At 40.5% G+C, this 24,756-nt stretch overlaps 1 protein-coding gene across 2 annotated transcripts in view; it reads left to right on the top strand.

Annotated features, from left to right (window-relative positions):
• LOC141009122 (unconventional myosin-Ic-like) overlaps window positions 1-24,756 on the top strand; it is a 66,688-nt gene that overhangs the window by 21,128 nt on the left and 20,804 nt on the right. For both annotated transcript variants that reach the window (XM_073481553.1, XM_073481562.1), the window contains exons 2-4: window positions 20,461-20,616; window positions 21,596-21,711; window positions 24,097-24,295. In XM_073481553.1, the coding sequence (XP_073337654.1) occupies window positions 20,461-20,616; window positions 21,596-21,711; window positions 24,097-24,295 (471 nt within the window). The remainder of the gene's footprint in view (window positions 1-20,460; window positions 20,617-21,595; window positions 21,712-24,096; window positions 24,296-24,756) is intronic.

Raw genomic sequence — 24,756 nt, 5'->3', positions numbered from 1 at the left:
GCAAGTCACCACCTGCCCTGTTGACTGGAAGGGCCTGCCGACTGTGGGAGAGAAGACTGTGTGTGTCTGTGTTTTCTTTTACTTTAGTGTCTGTGTAAGGGCCAGTCATCAACAATAGAAAATAAAGTTATTTGATTGTTCCCCGCTTCCTGCTAGGTTAGTCTATGATTTAGACACAAGTTTAAATTAACCTGTGTTAAGGTTAGAACAGAGATTAGGTAGTCTTTGCCCAAGATTTGAACATTTCTCACTTTGTTGCCACCAAGTGGTAGCATGAAAAAGGGCTTGAATCTGGCCCTTGTACGCTGCAATAACAGGCTGAAATCATACCTCAAATGTCTAAGTCACTGCTCAAGCAAAAATGCCTAAAATTGCTGTTTTCGGCTTCTCAAATGTGAAGGTCTCCTGATTTTCTCTATTTTCTATTTTTGTAAATTGAATACGTTTGCGGTTCTGGACAGTTCATCAGACCAAACAAGACACTTGAAGTCGCATATAAACTGTTTTTTTCTTTTTCACTATTTTCTGACATGTTATAGACTAAACATTTAATGGGTTCACCAGGAACATAATCTGCCAGTGAATTGATAATGAAAATAATTTTTAACTGGAGCCTTCCTAGCATTCATAGCAGTGTACTATTAAGGTTTGGAATGGAGTGCAGGAGCCAATGATTATTATTGTATTTACATGCCGGTCAACTTGACCTCCATTAAGAGCACATAAAATTCTCCATACTCATTCAAAAGATACTTCATACTTAAATGTATTTATCCTTTTAACTGTTTCGGTGAGTCATATCGTAGCCCTTTTCACAGTAGACATTTTGATGTCATATTAGGAAAAGCGCAGATGTAACTGATACCATTGAAGGTGCAATATGTAAGAATTGGCGTTCTATCAAATTCATGCTCAAAACAAATTGGGGGCAACATATCACCAGAATAACCACTAACTGCAGCTAACTGTAGCTATAATTAGCGAGTTAGCTCAGTTCGCAGTGCATCTTGCAGTGCAGACTGGGAGCTTGGATTACCAGGGATGCGCTGGTGTCTACATTGCTAGAACAGTAGCTTTGGCCTGGTACGGGCTGGGACTAGCTGGTTTGCATGCTAACTTCAGTAGATATTTCTGCAACACAATACAAAGATGTCATAGTGTCAAAACTGTTATTTCCTCACATTTTGTTGATCATTTCAGTTGTTTTTTTTTTAATGTTTTTAAGTAAAATTCTTATATATTGCACCTTTTAAGGATGGCTCTGTTCTATGCAATAAACTGTGACAGTGTGACAGCATGAACAATACCAGGATCCTGAAACTGAAGGCGCTAAATGGAATCAGCCACCACTCATTTGATTATTTATACCTGTACTTTTCCTACTATGACATGTCAACATGTCGTCTGTTTATATGACTCTATATAACCAGGTCTGTGCTTCTGTGTTTGTAGGCAAACTCACCTTGAATTGTCAAACTCATTGACTTCCTATAGTGCTTGTATCACAATCACACTAGCTCTAAAAACCCAACTTCATAATAGTGTTAATTTAGAGCAGTGTTTATTGGTTGGAGCCTCATATCAGAGGTTATAATCAGTGTGAAATCTTCTGTAGGAGAGCTGGGACCAGCTTCGTTTCATCCACACAAAATGCTCTGTGAAAAATTTAGCCCAGGATTATGCCTTTATGGAAGACACTTTAGGAAATGCCTGCATGACCAAAGTGCTGCCACAGTGGAAAAGTGGGCGTATGTGTGTGAAGGACAGGGAGTGTCTCCAAGTTTGGTCTGTATATGTGTGTGAACTGAAAAAAAGTACAGCCCAGTTTCTTCTGTTAGCTTAATTTCAAGCCTACTGCTTTATAGTCTTTAGTCACTCACATCTGTTCACAATGGAAATGTCTCTCTGTGCTATGGTCTGGTACACATGGACACACACACGCACGCACGCACACACACACACACACACACACACACACACACACACACACACACACACACACACACACACAGTGGTGAGTCACTTAACCCAGAGTGGTGAGGGCAGCAGCAGAAAGGAACACCAAGTAGGCTGCAGAGCGAGAGAGAAACAGGAACAGTTTGACTGAGTGTATCTGGCCCCTAGGAACCCCCTTGTGTCAATAAAGGGCTGGGCCACCACGAGCTGACAGACCGCTAAGTTTGTCAGAAAAATACGTGCAAACACACCCTCGCCTTCACCCTCATTTATTAGAATTCCTCCTCACTGTTACACTTTCACCATGTGTCACCATTTCCTGCCTCTCACTTTCTTTCTCGATGCTTCTCTTTCATTGAATTTCCGTCTTTCTTCTGCCCTCACGTTTCTGTTTTCCCACTCTTGTTTGCCGCCCACATGGCTTGCATTCTTTCGCTCTGACATCACAGCCGCCCTGCACTGCCATTTGTTTTTTCTCTTCAGTTTTTTTTTTTTTTTTTTTTTTTTTTTTTTGTGTAACTCGTCGGCCCATTTTCCCATTTGCCTCCCTCCCCTCTTTTAGTCCCTTAAATGTTGACAAAAAATCGTCCAGGTTGGGTTATTTGAATACAGGACTAAAGCAAGCGATTAAGTGCAAAAGATTCAAAGAGTGGAAACTGAGAAAGGAGAGTGAGGGGAATTTGTGGGAGAGAGGGAAAGTGAAAGGTGAAGGCAAGAGATGGAGATGAGATGACAGTCTGGCTAATTTCAGGGATCTTGTTTGCACGAGTGTGTTTAGGTTGGTAGCAGATGCATAGAGATTTACAGAGGGTGTTTAATGGTTCAAAGGTTCACTTGAGACACATTTTCTTTATTCTTTGATCTATTGCTAGCGGGTTAAGGTAGGATCATTCTCTGGCTTTTGTCTCCCAGCTCACGTTGACAGTTGTATTCCACTGCAAAGAAAGGCCAAAAGTTCATGCAATATTTATTGTCAAAGCTGTTGTAATGACTTGCATTAGTACTGATTACAAGACTGGCTTTGCTGATGTGGAAGAACCTGTGGAGTGTCAGGAGGAAAGACAGGCCTGCTGGAGAGTGACAATACACAGAAACAGCCAGAGAGACACATGCAAGGAGGAGATTACAGAATAGTGCTGGCGTGTAAACATTGCTCCAGATGCTTAGAGGGATGCATAAAAAGACAAACATGGATGCAAGTCATTCATCTTGCTTTCCACATATTATTTCCTAACTTATGATTAATGCCCCTTTTTATTGAGTTTATTGCATGAAAGGCCCTTAAGCCGATGTTCTACCTGGGACAGAGTATCCATAGTAAATTATCGGACAATCTAGCTCAGACACATATTAGCTCAGTCAACCAACAAGGCAAATTTCCCCCAAAACTAGGCGTGTTCCTTTTTAGCATAACTTATAACTCAGTTCAGAGGAGCAGGCATGTTGCCTTTGGTTGAGAGCCAGCTATAGTGTAATTCTGGCCGGTGGGACTGAGGTTTAACATGCCGTGTATGTCAGTACTTGAGAATGTTGTAATAGAGATGGGTGGAGTCATCATATGGACTATACTTTGGTCAGTCTACTTAAAGGGGAGGACATTATTTTAGAGACAGTTTTGTTTAATCAGTTTTAGGAATGGAGCCAAATGTAAACATCTTTTTTATCTTGAAATGCAAGGAATTATTATTAGGGCCAAGCACCCAATGGGGCTGGTCTTCCTTCTGTCCTTCCTTCCTTCCATCTATCCTTCCTTTTCGGTTTCAGCTATGAGCAGGGGAAAATGGCTCGCTAGCATGCCCTAAAACACAGCCCCTGGTACTACTTTCACCTATATGTATGAAATTTGGTACACATGTTTAGCGCATGTAGACCTACAAAAAAGTATCTTGTGGTCAGGACCTAAACCAAACAGGAAATCGTCCATTTTGAATTTAGCGCTCATTTTTGGCAATTTGCACGTGTTGTACTGTAATGAACTCATACTAAAGCTTTAAACCTATCGAGTTCAGATTTTCTCAGGGCAATCTTAACAACTTTGCAATTAAAAGCTTGTGGAGTGGTAGGGCGGCGAATATCAGTGATTCACCATTAAACAGAAAGTTTCTGCAACTCGACTTAACATGATCAAATCTACACCAAAAGTGACATGTTTGGTAAGAGTCCTGCCATGAACACATTTAAATGGCAATATTTCATTTATACTTCTACTTAATGTATGTACAACATATATAGCATTAGTATGTCAGCCTGTAGGGTGTTGCAAATGTTGAAATGGGGAAATACCGTCTGCGAGCAGTATGTATGCAGTATGTTCTCATGACACAACTTAATGAAGCAATATTTCCTGCACATGTCATGAGTGATTATTATGAGCAGAGTTTGACTAACTGAAATGAACATGTGCAGGATAGAGGAGGACTTGGAAATCGATGTTGGTGTACACTGCATTGTGGGTGCTTCAGAGGGCAAACCTGCCAACAAAAGACATCACCTTCAGTTACACTTTACTGTAGTTACTCCCCAAATAATGAATTAATGATCCAAAGACAAGATTGCACAGAGTTAGAAAGGAAAGATCACACTTTCTTTGATTGTACTTGATAAAGGCAAGAGAAGGCAAGATTACAGATGAGCTCTCTACAGGCCAAGTTATGCCAATGTAGTACAGCAGAATTTGGTTTTAACTCCTCAGAAATACAGAAGATTAGTGTGGCATGATGTTACATGACGACACGTTCCCAAGCTTTATTTCTGGACCATGTGGAGGGAGAGTGGAAAATATGCTATATATATCCAAGATAACTCTGAACACACTTTACTGGAGAGGAAGTGAGAGAGGAAAGAAGAATTTAAGGGGAGGGGAAATCAGGAGAGAGAGAACGGCAGAGAGAGGGAGCAGGAGGGGAAAGTCAAGTTCCCATTTGTGATTTCCCACGGAGTCGAGGTCACGTGTTTCCCTGAAAGTGGTCAGTGGGATTTTAAACTTTTTTTTCCAATCTCCCAATCAAAACTACATGATGTTTAATACAGTGTTTTCCCGATGGTGTGTGTGTATGTGTGTGCACGATAGAGAGGCAAATCAATGTGCTTTGAATAGGAAGGAGAGCTATGGAGCTGATCGTACCCTTTCTTGGCTCCTTTTAATGACCAAACAAGCATCACAGCATTTGGCTTACCCCTTCAGTGACCTCAGATCTGGATTATATAAACATGCACTGAGTACATAATATAATAATAAAATAATAAAATGACACATTTGATGCACCTGCGTTGGCCAAAAGGTTACACATGGCATCAGGGCCTGTAGTAGAAATGGTCCTCCACTGGCCAAATGGCCCATATAATACAATGTTTGTATTGTTTCCATGGCTTTATGTCCCTCATAATGGTTTTATATAATATCATTTACAGCCTCAAAGCTATAAAAGACAGATTGAATCCTGTTTTGAAGCCTCAGCTAATGCTTGCAGGAAAGGAGGGCTGTCAGGACAGATTCTTCATCTGGTATAAGTGAATCATTAGGATGATAATTATTTGTTATTCTGTGTAGTATGTTTTGCCCACTTTTTACGAATTCTGTTCCAATCTGTAATGTCCACTTGACCTGAAAGAGTTAACTTTGGATGGAAGTGATATAAGATAAGAAAAATGGATAAGAAAGGGTTAAAGTTTGACAGCTGAACGAGATACTGGTGGTCAGATACCGCCCCTCCTTTCTCCACTCCAAGTCAGCGCAAATATGCTGCCTCAGCATGAGCCTGCAGAAACACACACTCAGACAGACACACACCTTTACAGTCAGTTTCAGCCAGACACATTAGCACAGATGAATAAACAAGTGAATCTAGTTGATACGTTGGGGGCTACAGCTGCAAACCTCTATCTGCTCTTGTATCTTTGCCTGTTTCCTGCTGTCTGTCCAGTGTGTTCTCACACAGTGCTGAGAGAGAGACGGACGGAGAGGAGAGAGAGCGTCTGGAAAACATTACGCAGATTCCTGCAGCAGGGGCTCCGATTATACTGGCAATGAAGAGAGAGAGAGAGAGAGAGAGGAATGAGGGGAGGGCATCAAACGAGGTGTATAAAGTTTAATCTCCGACACACACACTTCTGAACCCAGAACAAAGTGTGTGTATTTTCTGAGCAAAAAGGGGGATGGAGATGGAGTTATTTTTAGGTAGTTTGATGTCTGCCTCAGCAAAAACCAAATGGCTCCTTACTAAGTTTCCTTTAGATGAGGGTGACCAGTAGAGGGCAGCAAGGAAGAGGTGTGTGTGTGTGTGTGTGTGTGTGTGTGTGTGCGTGTGCGTGTGTGTGCATGTGCGAGCGCGAGCGTGCGCAAGAGAGTGTGTGAAGCTACACAGGCTGTCTGTCTGTGAGTATAGCAAACCTTTTTGCTGCAATCCCTGTCCACTTTGAATGAGTCTTTGTAGCATGGTGATTTGTGCTGCAGTGAAAAGCTGTTATAATATATATTTTTTTCCTGCTGTTTTGTAAAGAGCATTTGTTCTAAGCTAACGGACAGCCCAGTAAATGGTGCCTTTTTTGGCTGGGTGAGGAGCTATAAGGGAGCACAAAGCATGAATACAATGACCTTGACTGGGACTTAACCTGAGCTCTGTGAGCCCCAGAGCTGACTGAGGGAAATGTAGAGGATGAGGAGGATGATTCAAATATCTGAAACAGGAGAAAATAAGCTCTTTCTGTCTCTATTTTTACCTGCCCTTCGTCAATCTGTCATGTGCTTTTTCTTTCCTCCTTTATTTCAAACTTTTCTCTACGTTTCTACCAGCTCCATTCCCTCTTGTCATTATCAACCTCATAATGAAAAATTCTTTCTGGACACACACAGTTCACTCTATTTCAGGTGTGATTAAGATAGCTACGATGGACGTCCAGACATGGAATGTGCAGTACCAGTGAGCGCCACTTCTTTGTATTTATGTGCCTATTCTTTGAGATGGGCAGGAAGGAGCGGGCCATCCTAATGAGGCCTATAAAACCTGGCTTTCCTGCTGTTGCTTTGCTCTTTGAAGCTGTAGCTTGTAGGCTCTTCCAACACAGATTAGAATGTCCCACTTTGTCCAGCATCAGGAGCTCTTGAGCTCTTTCATGTCTGAAGGCTATCAACAAAATGTCCTTTGGTTTTAAGTTTGGCCATAAACTAAATCTCTTTCCTACCATGTATTTTAATTAAAGGAGTTACTGAACTTGCTACCATAGACAGCTATCTCTTATACTCAATGCTTAGGAAAGGGATAGAACAGATTTTTAATGCATCTTGGTACATTTAAGGAGATCGTGTGATCTTGCAAATCTGTCTGTCCAGGCTTCAGGCTCTGCCCTCCTGGCTGAACACAATGTGGTTGAACCAGATCAGTTCTCTGAAGATCTACAGGCAGCTTTTTTTTTTTTTTAAACAACAATGGTGGCTCCTGAAGAAGTGAACATAGATGTTGCTATAGCATCAGTTCAGTTCATCAGCTCATATCAGAACTGGGGAGTAATTGAGCAGAGAACAGTACTGAAGGATTTTCTTGATGGAAGAGATGTTTTTACTGTTCTCCCGATTGCCTTCAACAACAGTTTGATTTACCAATTGCCTCTGCTGCTGGTAGCACTCTTCTACTACATCTTATGGTTCGTGATCTGATTGGGTGAAGTTAGCCCGCAATAGACAGATGGTTTGTCCAATCACCTGCAAAGTAGTTTTTAGGGGCCTGCCCTTTTCTAAACAATTTCTAAGGATGACTTCCCAGGTAGTTCAGTGTGACAGATGTATGGAGAGTTAAGTAAAGACTGGAAATAAGGGGAAGCAGCTAGCCTGGCTCTGTCCAAAGGTTTTTAAAAAGTGTGTTGGTAGTTGAATCGAAGAAGTCACTGCGCCTGGCCAGGAAACAGTCCAACACTTTAGCCCCTCATTCTTCAGTTTTGCAGGAATTAACCAAACAAGATGGCTGGTAGGCAGTTTTTTTTTTTACCTTTCAGCCAGAACCAGGTCAGCTGTTTCCCCCCGTTTCCAGTCTTGATGCTAAGCTAAGCTAATTGTCCCCTGCTTCAGCTTCATATAGATCAGACAGATGTGACTGTGGTATGGATCCTCTCATCTAAATCCTGGCAGTAAAGACATAAAGCATATTTCTCATAATGTCAAACTCTTCCTTTAAAAGAACAGCTCAATATTTTTTTTCATTTTACCTGTAGTCCTATTTATCCATCTTGATTGTTTGTGTGTGAGTTGCAGAGTTTTGGAGATATAAGCCATAGAGATGTCTTATAAATAATTAAATTAGTAAAATATAATGCATGCATCTACTGATGGACGAGAGCCTAAATTACCAAGTTAACTATGCTTGCCAATTCAGGCAAGGAGAATGCCATTATTTTTTTACATTCTGCGCTGTCATGAGCACAAGCCTCTCATCCATTAGTAGATGCATGCCTCAGTCTGTGTGGTGATACGGCTGGCGGGTCTACTTCAGTAGAAAATAATATAGTTCCTACGTGAAAGTGCTCAAAAAGGTCTGTGGGATATCTTGAGTAATCAGGTCATGATTTCTGGAAAGAGACATTACTGTTCCATCATATTGGAGAGAAGGCAGACATCTCTACGACTGATATCCCCAAAACTCAACAACTTGCACCAAAACAATCTAGATGGATTAGTAGGACTACAGGTAAGAGGAATTATGTATGTATTTTTGATTTTGCGGTGAATTCCCTCTTTAAGTTTGGGGGGCCCAGGTTTGAATAACAGTGTCACCTCAACAATAAACTAAAGTAAACAGACACTTAGTAAAAAACTTCCTTCAGAACAGATCACCATTAAACTATTCTTCATTAATGTGTGTGTATCAGTCCAGCAACTGTAGGAAATGTGTCTTCCTCTTTGTTCTCAGGAACACGCACCCACTGCCTGTGAGATGTCAGTTGCTATTAGTGTTAAGAAGCAGATGCATTAGACTGCTGAGGCCTTTGATCTGCAGCAAGTGGGTGTGTATGTGTGTGTGCAACACTGATCTGGACTAATTTTACTCCCTGTAATGTTATTGTACTAATGATGATAAGTCCATGTGCATGCATGTGTGCATCATTGTATTCATGAATTGGTGGGTGTGTATTGTGTGTGTGAGCTGGATATTTATGACAGTGGGACTCTTGGCTACTTGTTTCTGCTCCAACTTGTAAATGGCAGAGTGAGGAGAGCAGGGAGTGAAGGGAGAGAATAAAGGCAGGAGGGGACGAAAAGGAAACTCTTTTGGCTCAAATAGCAGATTATTTATCGACTCTTGCTGCATTAACTACTTTAGAGTTTCCCTTTTTCACACAAGCACGCTTGGATGAACACACTCTTTACCCCTTTGGCATCAGGACACATTTTTCCCTTCTCGTCGTTTTTTCTCTACAGGGGTTGTCAGGTCCAGATGTGCATGTGTGTTCATATGACAGGAGACTTGTTAGCTCTCTTGTATTCTCTTACTTCTGTTGAGACTAGAGAGAGCAAGAACAGAGGGGAAAATGTGAGAAACTATGGTAAGTTTTTTCGCATGAGTGCCTGTTGTATTGCAGAGAGGGCAACAGGGAAAAAAGCACAGTGAGAGAGAGGGAAGGAGGGGGTTTGTGTCACCTAACACAGGGACTATTTCCTCTGGAGGGAGGGAGGGACGGAGGGAAAAAGAAAAGTGGGTGAACGATTGGTGAGCAAGAGAAACAGAGTGAGGTGTGTGTGTTAGGCGTGTGTGTGAGCAGCAGTAAGAGGAGAAGCTATGGCAGCTGGGTCTCTGGACAAAGGGGAGAGCTTCTAAAAGCAAATTCTCGGCTAAATAGTGGTCGGACGCGGTGCTGGAGGCCACATTCTTATAGCTGGACTGTCGTTGTGGTTGGAGCATTAAAAAACCCCGTCCCATATCAGTCAAGAGCGGGGCAGGAGCCATGAAGTACAGACCTTTGGTAAGACGCACAGCCACACGATGGTTGAACTGAAAAGTCAGTCAGACACATTTTAATGTTTAAGTGTGAGTTAAGGAATCTCTAATCTACACATGCTGGTTTGCGTTAAAGAGTGAAAGGTAAGGAGTGGTGTGTTAGAGTGTTGAAGTGGAGAGTTTGGAGAGGAAGGAGGTTTTTGGGAGCTGCTTTATTTGTAATGAATACCTATAGTGGCATTCGATCTGTGTTACAACCTTGACAGTGTGATCTTGAACTTCAAGGACACAGGTGAGAGAGAGGCAGGTGCCAGCCTACTGTTCACTTGCACGTCACATGTCTCTATAATTTTTCCCTAGTACTTTCTCCTCCTTGATCTCAGCATCATGTTCTCCCGATACAGCAGGTGGCACTATGCCGCTTAAAAGTTGATTTGCTATCTGCCACTAACACAGAGAAAACAAAGAAGAGAGGGGGTAGGGGGAGTGGAATGACAACAAGCTCAGCACGCTAGTGGTTCAAAGGTGTGGTCACCCACATGGGCATTTAAATGAAAGTTTCAGGAGAAGACAACACAATTGCAATTTGCTATACATGTTTCGCAAGGGTTCTGAGAGGAGGAAAAAAGTCTCAGTTTTAACACAACAAATATTATAAGTCAAATATATACGAAGCAGCAGCAGCTACCTCTGCCACACTAAAAGAGATGAGTGCTCCATTGCCTACAATAGTGCCTATGCAACAGACACTCGAAAATAGTTGCAGGAAGTTTTTTAAAGATAACCCAATGGCCAAAGCAATTACCAAGAAAATCACAGAATTTATTGCACTTGATGATCAGCCTTTTTTTGTGGTCAAAGACCGAGGATTTTGCAGGCTAATGGCACATTTGATGCCCAGGTATTCTCCCCCATGCTGCTGCTACTTTGCAGACATGTCCCTACCTGCCATGTATGATGTGGTCGCCACACACATTCGTAGTCTGATTGATAACAAAGTAAGCTTTCTGTTACAATTGGCAGGTGTCATTTGACAGATTATGATAAAAACATTTTTTTTAAAGGAGCTTAATGCTCCAGTGTGTTCTGTATTTTTCAGTGTTTTACTAGAAAAAATCGAGCAGTCAGAACCGGTCTTTGTTTTTAATGATGTCAGTAAGATGGTTTGGTATATTAAATCACTCATCTTTACTCACTACATTTTAGCCCTTTTTACCCTCAGGTGCACATAAACTACACGTTTGGAACTCTTTAAAATACAAAAATGTAAACAAAAAATTTGCGGTTATCTGTTGCAAGAGGCAGGCAATTAGAAGTAATTGTACTGTTGAAAAAAATCCATATCGTCCATCCCTAGTCAGAGCTATTTGAATCCGAATCTATTTGATATCCAAGAGGGTGTGCCTTCATGTTCTCACCGCCTCAGGGCGAGGCAATGACACTGTAGTGTTGTGTGACTGGGCAGCATACTTTGGCTTTCACTGAGAGTAAGAGTGAGCATGTTAATGAAAGTGCGTGATGTAATCAGACTTATAAGCTCTTGCTGATATTCCAACCACAATTCAAAAAATGTTGGGACACTGTGTATATCTTAAGAAACCAGAGTGCAATCATCTTTTTACCCACCACAGTTATATGAAGCGTTGCTTAGCCCATGTAGTAATATACAATCCTTTACACAATCATGTGGTGAACCTCAACCCATCTTTGTTTGTGACTGACATAGCCTTTCAAGGATTCTTTCATACCCAATCTTGATACTATCACTTGTTACCAATGAACCTGTCTACCTGTGGAATGTTCCAAACAGATGTTTTTGGAGCATTCCAAATCTTTCCCAGTCTTTTGTTGCCCCTGTCCAAATTTGTTTGAAACATGTTGCTGGCATCAAATTCAGAATAAGCATATATTTACAAAAACGGATGATGGTGATGAAGTAAAAACATTAAATATATTGTCAAAAAGGTTGAGCAAATTCTGTTTTGTTTATGTTTGACACAGTGTCCCAACTTTTTGCGAATCGGGGTCGTAGCATACATAAGGATTTGATTAGTTTCTACAAGCCTTCTCTGAACCTTCAAAAGTGTGTGTGGAAGCTGGAGGACTCGTCAGGATAGTACAATGCACTGAGAGATTCCTGTCATTACTGCCTGCAAGGCATCTGTCTTTAGTTGAATAGGTAGTTTATGTTGGCCTCGCCTCACTCTCTCAGGCTTTCCACTCCAGTCACTTTCTAGACAGAATAACAGTTGCAATGAAGCTTGACAAGTGAACCGCTTCTGAATGGCTCAGTAATATATCTTATTGTACCTGGACTACAAACCCTATGACTTGAAAACCTCAGAGCTGCCATGGAGTATCGTTGGGGTCGGGTAAGTTAGTGTTGTGAATTCTTGCGTTGGACCAGCTGACTCATTAATGTCTCATAAATAATGATTAATTTGTTATTTGAAGGTAAAAGTAAGATTGTTACTCAACTTAAACTATGAGGATAATGGAATCAAGTCGGTTTGTAGTTGAGCTAATGCTTACTACAGTTTTAGGGTTAACCAGCCTGCTGTAAGGCTGAGTGAAACTAAAGTGAAACTCAGCTGCCTGTCCGGTACAGATGAATCAAACTCCTCTTATTACTCTAGACATAGCTTTTATTGTGTGCCTGTACTAATATGACAGGATTTGTAGTAGTTTTAGGTGTGTGGATATAACTTTTTGGATATTTAAGCAATTTGTGCTTTTATGATATATGATATATGATGCCGTATCACAATATTTCAGTCCTACATAAGTCTAGGTTGTCACTTTAATGTTTTTAATGGCTGTAATCAGTTACGCAAAATGACAATCGTAAGATAAATGGGATACTTATGTGAATCCACTGTATAAAAGTTGTGTGTTCACTTGCTCCCCGCCCCCTCCAGGGTGAGTTATAGTGGCACACATGGAGGTGGTAGGAATACAGTGACTTACTCAGGAACACATGGTGGGTCCTTCGTGAGAGAACGGACCAAACATGATATATAAACTACTCCCAGCTGCTGGTTGTGTTGTTTTGGCCCATATGCACTCAGGTAGGCTGGATCATTTCTCAGCTAGCTCGTCCCACCTGTCTGACTGCTCTGCAGAGGCTCTGCACACTCTAGGGATGGAAATGAACATGCTCACTGATAAGCCTTGAGGGGCGTTTCCATGGTAATCATAATCAAAATGTAAATAAAATTGGATCTTGTGCAGGTGTGGAAATTCACACTTAATTTGTAAAATTTGGTGGGATGTGTTGAGATTTGTTGGCCACCTCCTTGTTCAATAAAGCCTTTGGTTGACTTGTGGTCCCATCAAAACAAACAGGGTACCAACCATGTCACACTTGGCTTCATTATAGGATGACGTTCATGTCACAAAAATGGATCTAGGGGCCCTTCACTTCATGCCCCTTTCTTTCTACCAGCTATTGCAGAACAGATGAGAGAAGAGGAGAGATCAGTGCCAGACAACTGATTCATAGTTGAAAAATGTGTAGAAAAAGTGCAAAACATTCTGCGCGTGGCTAACCATTTCTTCATCAGAACCACACGCCTCGCTCATTTGGTTATCATTATAAAAGTTGCACAAATCATGTGAAACTAAAGTCAGAAGAAGTTGGGGTTTTTTTTCTTAAAAGCACTGACTGCTGAACTCCTCTGTTCTCTTTTTTGCATATTCAACATGGATCTTTTACATACAAATATTTAACTCCAGTTGGTTTAATTGCTCTGGTACCTGATTTGTTTATTAGCTCTTTGAATCCCGTCTAGTTTGACAAAGACATACTACATGCAGGCCTGTTATATGTGGCTGGAAATAATCAGAGGCACTCAACTGATTTATAAATACATAAAGTTCAGTTTAATATTTATGGGCATGACTCAGAATATAGTGTTTTCTGTTGCTCAGAAGGGGGTGTTCCAAACTGGAAAAAATACCTCTGATGATATCATCATGGGTATCTCAACTTAGGCTAAAGGCAGAGAGCCCCCCGAAAAGATAGCTAACTATGTCTTCAACATGACGACTATTATCGTCATGTTGGAGACGCTCGAATTAGTAAATCTTTGGCATTTTATGCTTAAAATGTGATTAATCATTTATCAGAATTGTTGAACGATTTACTTATCAATCAATTAATAAATTGTTCAGCTCTAAAGTATTGAAAATACTATAAATAAAGCAAATGTGCTTAATTTTTAGATTGTTTATAGGCAGACATGGAATATGAGATTTGTCAGTACTATTATAGATACTACAAAATATACTAGATCTCAGCATACAGCCACGGCCATCTCTACACAGTCTATAATTAGTGGTGAACAAAGGTTTGTAGCTCTTAAATGTCGAAAAAATGATTACATAATGTTTTTGGACACTTAGCAAAATCTCCTTGTTGACAGGTATGTGTAAAAGTTCAATGAAGCTAATGGATAAGATTGGTACTTATATATACTTCTATACCGATATATAGCAAGTGCTCAGTGTTTTTTTTATCACCAATGACAAGAAGCAGTGGTGCAACATCAATAAGCCAGGAAACACTGCAAAACTCCAACTTATTATCATTATTATCCTTCATGATTGCATAGCGAGCACTGTATGTTGCACTGAAAGCGGCAGGTTAGATAAGGTTTACATAAACAGTGTGACATCTGATCTCTGTGCACACACCCGAGGCTATGTAAAGGTCAAACTGCTGTTGTTCACAGGCTGGCTGGATGATCAAATCCTTCTGCTTTTCCCCTTTTCTTAGATGTGGTCTCTTGTTCAACCAGTCATTTGAAAGAGTATGGAGGCACTGAAGGGAGGAGAAAGCACAGAGATAAGAACGATAAAGTGTGAAGAATTGGTTCAGAAAGAACTCAAGATACAATGATTAGAATAGATGGCAAAAAATACTAGGTGGCATGCGGGAGCGTTAAATACATAATATTTTGGATAATTTCTTGCATTTGCCTTTTGACATGCTGAAAAACTGCAGTGCTCTTACACCAGTGTTATACCTCTAATCTGTCTAGACACACCAACTCTTGGTGTCTGGAGCAAGAAATATCAAAACTGTCAAGCAGTAAAAGCTGGCATTGAATATTTCTTTTTCTTGTTAGTGATGAGAAGACCAGTTTCCTGACCCGGTTCGTTTCATTCACCTGCCATTATCGTACTGACATATGGATGACTATTCTGCTATTTAAAAAGTCTCTGAACACACTTCACACAAAAAATCAGGTATCATATTTGGCAATTACAATAAAGGGCCACAGTCATGTACATAGATTTTGAGCATATTAGCACTCTCACAGTGACAATGCCAGCATGGTGATGTTTAGCAGGTGTAATGTTGACCATGATGGGATTGTAGAAGAATGAATGACAAAGGTTGATAGACAGGGTAGATGGGGGGAAACAGCCAATCCACTCTCCTTAGGTGAATAATGTTTCACATTTCCATATGTATTGTTACCTGTCCACAGAAACTCATCCAAGTCAAACGTTAGCATAGATCGGGGTCTTAGCAGAGAGTTTCACCTTCTCAGGTCTCCTCCTGCTAACCTGGCTCCAAGCTGCCTTGTTTGCTACACAGGATTTGGAAAACATGACGACATGGCGAAACGGGGTAGGCACATACTTGGCGTGTTCCTGAGACCGGGTGGAGGTCCGGTGTGCAGCATTACATGCAGGAAAGCAAACACTGAGAGCAGCACTGGGAAACAATGAAGTAATGGAGAGCGAGGGCTAGAAATTATTACAAGGAGGGAAAGTGAATGAGAGAATATATAGAGGAGGGGAGAGGTGAGGAAATAAGGCTCTGGTTTCTTTCCTCCCATAATATTTGGAGGGTTTTGTAAAGAACCATGACTTTTAATTGTAAATGTCAGTTTTGCTTCTCCTAATGGTAAAGGAAACCTAACATCAAACCTGTTCCTACGTGATGAATTCCTTTACCTTTGGTCTAAACATCTCCTCCCTCTTAATTCACGAAAAATCCTCCATTATACAAGGGTTTCATATGTGTGCAACTGCTGCAAAAGCAGTGGTTACTTATTTAGTTAGTGGTTAGTGGTGGTGATTAAAGTGGGGACTTTTATCACCATAAAATCCAAAGTGACCCACTTACTTTTGCAAGTTACTGTTGTTTATGCATTCCAAAGCTATTTGCTATTTCCTTTAGTTTGAAGTTATGAACTTCAAGATTTCAATCCTGGTTGATTTTGCAACTCCAATGGAAACAGTACAGTAAGTGCAGATTAATACAACAGAAAAACACTTATTGAACAGCTACTTGTCAGAAAAACAACAAAACAGCAGCTAGTGTATCTGCTTACAGTGCAGCAAAACAAACTAACATTGTTTGAATAAAAGAGTCGGTCAATAGTAACTGAAACTGCTTGACATACAAGCAGTATTTCCTGTGTATCCAATGAATTATTACTGAATTAGCATTAGGAAATGTCTACCAAATGGGCGTTTGACAATATCTACAGTGGGGGATCCTCAACAGCTCAGGATTGTAGTCACCGCATTGTTCCACTATCACTCTGACACAGGGTTCGAGTTATAATCTGAGCTTTGTGTGGGTCTCTAAAACAAATAACCCTAACCGTAACTAATATTAGGGAAGAGAAAGACAAATAGGATGTGTGAAAGGCTGTGTTCTGAGAGCGAAAGAGAGAGCCTGTCAATTCACTCCTGGCATTAAATGTATCTCGGGTGACCGGGTCTCACTTCCCAGCTTTAGGCCGAATAAACAAGAAGGCCTACATTGTTAAGAATTTGTTTTATACGACATTTCTCAAAATTTAGGGTTAGGGTCTCAAATTTAGTGTTTTTTGAGGGAGTCTGGTGACTTTTTAAACTTTGTTCTCCAAAAAAGCAATTAATATTAGTTACTGTTTACTTGATTTGTAAAATTTCACGTTTACCATCAGTAGGTTATATTCTTTAATAAATTTGGTGTAAATGGTGAAACGGTGTGTTTAAACAGCTGCAGGGAGGTACAATGCACTCCAGACACAGAAGCACTCATGATGCATTTAAACACGAAAAACAGACAGGCTTTTGCAGCGAAAGAAACACCTTTGTATTGTATTTAATGCTGATTCTACAAGAAGGCACCAATTCTTAAAATTTTACCGTAGCCATTTCACAAAGTTTGTTAAGTTTCTCTCATGATTCAACAACTCTTAAAGTCACGCGATTTGTAAGGGAGTCTGGGATTTTGCTGTTACTAGTGACTTCACTTCATTACTTGGTCCATGTCCATGACCTTCATACACACACACAGCAGCCCACTTCTTGCATCAATTGTGTAAAGTAGATCACAACAATAGTTATTTGTTTGAATATGAAAATGTATGACAGCGCACACCTCGGAGAGAGACTTATGTGGTCATTGTCCAGGTCATTCACGAGAGAATATGGTGCGTAGTTCCTCTGGAAAATGTGTTTATTTTAATTTATGTATATCATTAATGTAAAAATTACTAATTACATTGAGCTCAGAGTCTGAGCTCCCATGAAAGATCACTCCCAAGATCACTGCTGAGCCTCAGCTCCCATTGGCTCCCATGTAACTTAAACACTGCTCTGACAGCAACCTCTAACTGTCTCACCCATCCGAAAAAAAAACCTCCTGTCCAAAGCTAAGGGAATCGGGAGTCAACTCCCACATCCTTGAGGATTATAACTTTAACCTTAAATGCAACCATTAAGTTTTGAGTGTATTGTTATACACACCTACAACTTCTGTCAGTGTGTCAGCTTCCTTTCCTCATCATTTGTTTCTCTTCCTTATGTGTGGTTTGCCATGTAGTAGCTTTTAGTTTGAGACAGAGGCATCTGTAAACCCTTAATATGTGCTGAGGAAGTCTACAGTGAAAGTGGCTCATGTGGTGTATGTCGCAGGGTGTTATAAAATCTAACAATAAAAGCCTTCTGTCCTGAAAGAGATAAAATCTCTAAACTGTCCAAAACACTTTGGATTTTTGCCATTGCTGTGTCCTTGTGAGGATATGTACACACAAACACATATTCTAACACACACACTGGATTTAAGAAGTAAAAGAGACAGATGAAACACAGATGAAAGCTTGAGTCATCATCAGATCATAAAGATTAGAGGTGAGTCAGTCTCCTTCTTAGCCAGGCCATTTTGGCTCTTTGAAAGGCTGTAAAGATAAAGGACAGGGGTGGTTCACTTAATTAGACAGCCTAAACATAACAGGGAGTGCTAGCTAATGTTATTAGGTTGGAAGAGATCTGCTGTGGTGTCGGTTCTGTTTCCGTCAACTTGTGGACATAGACCAAGGTCCACACTGGTGTCCCATTGTTTCTGCCTATGCATGAAGCTCCATGGGAGACTGCAGTTCTCCTTTGAACCCCAGGATCAAACATACTCATGCATACTTGTGTAAAATCTGATCAAGATGTTGTGTGTTGGTGTCTGTTGAGCAATGAAAAGAGGCAATGGAGTGATTTAATGGACTCTGTGTTATGTTGTTTGGGTCACTCCTGCGTGGAATGTCAGGGAGTATTGTTAACTTTCCAGATGAGTTAAAATGGAGTGATGGTGCAGCACTCGAGTGATAACCTAGCACCCATTATCTCCTCTCTATTCTTTTCTTTTTTTTCCTCTATGTATTTTTCCCTCCTGTCTCACCCAGCGCTAATTAATAACTTCTCTCCTCCCTCAAGCTTTCCCTTCTCTTTCTTTCTTCATCTCTTCTTTATGCTCTCCTGAGGGATAAAGACTACTGTACTGCTTAACACAACAACAACACCTGCTGTACTTGTGTGTGTTGTCTGTCCCTGTCCCTGTCCCTGTCCCTGCGCTGATTGTCCCTGCATATACCCTCCAGCACAAATTGAGCTGGTTTAGTTCTGTCCAACTCGGTACGTGTTGAACATGGATGTGAGTGACATTCGTAATCTTATGCGTAAAACTCAGGCCTCTATTTTAGGAAACGGCTTCCTTGGCTTCGATAATCTTAAAAATGTAAGTGTTGCAATTTAACTTCCCTTCTGATTTGAATTTCTTGCTGTATATTTTTAGATAGACGTGCATCCTGTGTGGGGCTTGGTGAAGTTCGGCTGAAGTGATCATTCCCCTCCCCTCGTTTGGGCTTGGCTTCATTTCAATTTTTAGAGGTGTTAAGATCACTTAGAGGCAGTTTTTTAGGACACTGGATGATGTATAATCATACAGTCTCCACCTGTATGTATTGTTTGTGTGTGAATCAATGTGAAGTCTGTGAATGGCTTTTCAACTTCAAACAGTGGTTCATGGCATTGGTCTGAAAGTGTAGATTGGGAGCTTATGGAACAGGAAGAACTTGAATTTTACTTGCTCAAAGAAACTAAACAAAACAAAAAAACAGTTAACTCAATGAAGATTGATTTTAGATGACAGATGATAATTTGTGCTCACATCCTACATTTAAAGGAGACATATTATGCTCATTTTCAGGTGCATAATTTTGTTTTGGGTTACTGCTAGAATAGTTTTACTTGCTTTAATGCTCAGAGAAACGCAGCAGTTTTCTCATACCGTCCAGTGCAGCAGCATTGTATTCCCTCTCTGTCTGAGACGCTGTGTTTTAGCTGCTGTCTCTTTAAGGTCCCCCTCCCAAATTCCCAGTCTGCCCTGGTTGGTCGGCTCTCACAGCCTGAGCCAGCACTACTCACTGCGTCTCCAGTTGGCTGTGTCGTGTTTTCAGTTTCCAGTTAACTTCACTTTTACCTTGAATAAAGGCATAAATATACTAATGTGTGATGTAGTGTGATGTCACAAAGTCACAGAATTAAAGGCGAGACTACTGACGAAGCGTTTCAGGAGCAGTGTTTTCTGTGGGAGAGAGGAGATTCCATTGGTGTAGGCTTTGGGCTTTTTCACTTCCAAGACCTTTTACATACAGAAGAACCTGTATAACACACTGAAGGAGAGGGGAAAATAGCATAAAAGGTCTTCTGTAAATTTTAGATTTTATGGCAAAAACACTCAGACAGACTGTAAATTATGGAACACTGAAACTCAATTGATTCCCTGAAGAATACATATGCTTGCATACTTGTGTTTGATCGGAGGATAAGGTTCTCTGATAGGCAACTGCTGTCGTATTGATCAGTTTTCCAGTAAAATTAAAACAGAATTCAGATATAAGCTACAACACTGACAACAATTCAGTGCAGCCAACCAATACAGGACTCCCTGCCCCAGTTTGAATTCCACACACATCTGATACTTGTAGTGTATCTGAAGTGTCTGATGTTGTTTGCATGTTAAACAAGTTGTACTGCTACTTTTTACTACCAATGGCACTGATTTATGATTTTAATTGTTTCTTTTAGTCCTCTCCTTTCTTTCTAACTCTTAATAAGGATGGATTATGTGTGTGTGATGTGTAGCTTTTGGTGTTCTTCGGTCCTTCCCTTCATCGTTTCTTCAATTTGCCCTTGCGTGGGACAAGCAGAGTCTGATTGATGAGGTTTTACAGTACATAGGTTATGTTGTTATATTCAGTCACTAACCCCATCCTCTTCCCTGCTTGTCCTCCTCTAGGTGGTGGCTAGTGACGGGGTGCGGGCTATGATGGAGTCCGCCCTGACAGCCAGAGACCGGGTGGGCGTGCAGGACTTTGTCCTGCTGGAGAACTACACCAGCGAGGCTGCCTTCATAGAGAACCTGCGCAAACGCTTCAAAGAGAACCTCATCTATGTGAGTGAGAGTTATGAGGAGAATGAGGGTTTAACTGCATGTGCATTTATTACAGCCTGGCCATTGCTGGATATTTGACAGGAAAAAAATCTGATCATTTTATATTGAATCAGGCAGTTTTAATCCTATAGCTCTTTTGCATTTCTCTGTTTGCCATATCTTGTTACCTGTTAGCTGACATAAGTGTCAATGTATGTTCTTTTTATGGTACAATGTCTTGCATAAATTTCAGAAAAAGACAGAAATTGTCATTTGCAATTAATTCACAGAAATGTGTCTGGATCACAGTGGCATAATGGAACTGAGGTCTGAAAATTACTTCATTGCTATTCATTAGCATTTGAAAACACCACAGAATGACCTTTTAAAGGAATAGCTCACCCCAAAATGAAAATTCAGTTCTTACCTGGTCACCCCAATGGCGATGGTAAGTCGGGGGAATTTTCGTAGTTCACAAAACATTTCTGGAGCTTCGCAACAAAGCATTGCAGCATTCTCCTAAACAACTGAAGTAGATGGGGACTTGTTATGAAATGTAAATACAACCAAAAAAACGGATGAGCTGTATGGAGCTATTTATGTTTTTTTAAGAGTTGTTTTTTTTTACTTTACGTCCACATCTACTTCAGTTGTTTAGGAGAAACGTGTTGCTCTGTTTTGTTGAAGATCCAGAAATGTTTTGTGGACTATGAAACTTCGTCTGACTTTCCATCGGCATGGGGGTGAGTAGATAATGACTAAATATTCATTTCTAACTGTTCCTTTAAGCCTCTCTTCAAACCATTTTAATCTTGATCCTTGGGGTGGTCTTACCTGAATTAGTGCAAAATGTGTCAACAAAGCGCAAGACATACAGTACAGGAGTGTGTCATGGTCTCTCATACTAATAATATATTCGTGACCTCACTCCTCATAAACGGTATACTACTACATTTGAGTCTTTGAAATGTAATGTAACTGTATGTTTCTTTTCTACCAGACATACATTGGTTCAGTGCTGGTGTCAGTTAACCCATACAAAGACCTGGAGATCTACACCAAGAACCACATGGAGCGATACCGTGGAGTCAACTTCTACGAGGTCTCACCACACATGTAAGTACACAACATATGCACACCTTACAGTATGCAGCTCAGCTATACATTAAATTAAAAAGTTTAACGCTTACTTACAGTCAAATTACTTGCTTAAAAGTTATGGAAGACAGCAATCAGAGAGAAGCTGGTTTGAGTTAATAATCTGTCAGAACATACAATCATAAGAAACAATCTGTCATTGCCTCCATTCAGGCAATCTCATATGGAATTAATTCATTTTTATGTCTGGCCATGAGTGCAGCATTATACAGTATACTTTAATGAAAGGTGGAAGAAATAATTCATTCAATTCTTTGCTAAAATGAGCAAAACTCAAACTCGCTTAAAAGAAAAGCATATTTTTTTCGACTGCATCATTCATGGTGGACAATATGTTTAGCGTTGCCTTGTTTTCGCTCCAACACCCTAACAGAAAGAGTCCGTTGATGCTTTGTGAAACTTTTCACCTGAGGAGGACCTAACCTTTGTGGCACCTAGTTTCTCATGTTGTCACTGTGTGTGTGTTTCGAGTGCATGGGAATATTTGCCACTCTCACAAAGTCAACTAGCTACGTAACGCTCTCATGTTCTTACTGTCCTTTATCAGCCCCACAGTTTGGAAGACGTCATGGCATGAGGCCGAGTGTTTGTTTGAAAGGTTGCCACAGAAATGTTCACTGGATTCCTTATTAAATCCTCCCAGACCCCATAGGTCAGCTTCAAGACAATCAAGTGCATTATGGAGACTTGAAGTGGCGTAATCGTAACATTTCAGAATCTCTCACTAGCTCTTTCTCTCTCTGCTCTAACCGCTGGTATTTTTTCTCTCTCTCTCCACTTGAGCAGAGGGTCAAATGTTTTCTCTCCCTCTGTGGAAAGAAAGATGTGCTTTGGTAAGTAGCAGTGAAGGGTTAGAGAGCGAAAACGGGAGGGGAGAGGTGGAAAGAAAAGTAAGCAAGGGATGGTACCAGGCAAGAGGTTTCCTCCCCTGAGAGGGAATTCCTCTGACCTGAACCTGACCCCGCCCCCAGCCCTCCCCAATATCACACACATACTGTACACAAACATAAAGTATGATGTGGCTAAGGCCAAGCCGGTGGTTTTCTGCAGCAATTAGTCTGGTGTCAGAAATGTGTCCAAAGAGGCTGAAACAACATAGCAGTGCTGATAGCTGACAAATGATCCTGTAACTAAAACAAGCTGTGTTCCACTCAAATCTTCATGATTCATACTGTTTGTTCTGGGTTCACACACCATAAGATGCTATCATGTGTTGCATTCAAACACATATTTTCCGAAGGTTTCTTAATGCTTATTTTTAGACAGAACATCCTCAACATGACTGAAAAATGATCATGTTTTATTATCACACTTTTTTTCTAAATTATGTAAATGCATATGTCTATTTTACCTATTCATTCAGTTCAGTTTAGTTCAGTTTTTAATATTTATGGATACTTTTTCTTCTGTTTGATTATGTGAGAACTGTTTGACTGTTATTGATTTTTTGTACCCATTGCTGTAATTTTGGATTAAAACTGCAGATGGAAAAATACCTAGAAATAGCCTAAAATATTTTTGTATTAAAAGAGTCACTTGAAGTGAGAAACCCAAAGAATTATCACCCACCTCTGCAGATCTCCTCAATTCTACAAAGCTTTTTGGTTCCACAGCAACTTTTCCTCTTTTGGTTTCTGCTCTCAACAGTGCTGTTTTCAGCGAAAAAGGTCTAAAACCAGCTGTATGCTACCTACTCAGTGCCAAACAGTAGACAGTTAGTGACCAACTGGTAATAGTTACACTACAGAACCAAATACTTTTTTCAGGAATTGGTGGAGACTGAAAGCAGAGCTAAAGAGAGAGTGAATTTTGGAATTATATTAGTAGAGTGGCCATAACAGAACCAAAAAGAATGGTAACATGCTGTAGCTCTTTATTATCTGTAAATATGCAGCTTTTTTTACCATGTCAGCATTTTAAGGTGGTAATATGTCAATTTTGTGTTTACAGCTTTACTCCACTTCTGTGAAGTGGCCAAAAAAACAGTTATTGCAAGTTTTGTAAATATTTAATTTGGACCTTTTCTTCTGTTTAATTGCTCATCTGTTTAAACTGAAAACAGTTTGACTGTTTCTGTACCCATTCCAGTAATTTTGCATTACAGCTTTCAATGGACAACACGCCAGTATTGAGTTCCTCATGTTGGACTGCCATGTTTCTACAATAACTCAGAATAGACAAAGCAAATACTGGCTCGGGCCTTTTGGGTTTTTAGCGGCCACCGTAGTAGAGGTTAAGAGGTGGTGTGTTCAGTTGGTAGCAGTTTTTAGTCTAAACTAAACTAAACTAAACTAAACCTAAACTTAAATCTGTCTGATCACGTCTCTCACTCCACTCCTCCAGCTATGCAGTGGCAGACAACTCATACCGTTCCCTGAGGACAGAGAGAAAGGACCAGTGCATCCTCATCTCTGGAGAGAGCGGCGCTGGGAAGACGGAGGCGTCCAAGAAGATCCTGCAGTACTACGCTGTCACCTGTCCAGCCAGCGACCAGGTGCAGACCGTCAAAGACCGCCTGCTGCAGTCCAACCCTGTGCTGGAGGTGAGATTTCATAGCACTTCATTAATCTAGAAGTTAAGTGTGTTCAGCTGCAAAAAATGGGTGCTCATCCCAAAAAGAAGGTTGATGCTGTGTTGAATTTGGTTTGATAGATAGTGTTTATTAGTTTGTTGATACATTTGGCTGCTATTTGCTTTTTTCTACATACAAGATGTCAGCCTGTCAGCAGTGTTTAATAAGTTTTGCCAAGTTTAATATTTTGAGGTCAAAATAAGTACAAAATGTCAAACTATCATGATTAATGTCTTATTATCTTTTTATTAGAGCAGAAATCTGTCATTGTAATGTTCATATGAATTATTGCTTTGTTTGGAGCTGTATAATCAGCATGTACTCTATAGCCTGTTTAATGACTCAGTGAGGGGGAAATCTTTTGGATTGTTCACCTCCACTATGATGGGTATAATGTAGTTTATTTGATTATTCTCGATCGATTTTGGTCA

The sequence above is a fragment of the Pagrus major genome, chromosome 2 (genome assembly GCF_040436345.1).
Source record: "Pagrus major chromosome 2, Pma_NU_1.0".
NCBI lineage: Eukaryota > Metazoa > Chordata > Actinopteri > Spariformes > Sparidae > Pagrus > Pagrus major.
Note: the sequence above shows the minus strand (reverse complement) of the source record. Positions and strands in the feature narration are given on the sequence as shown.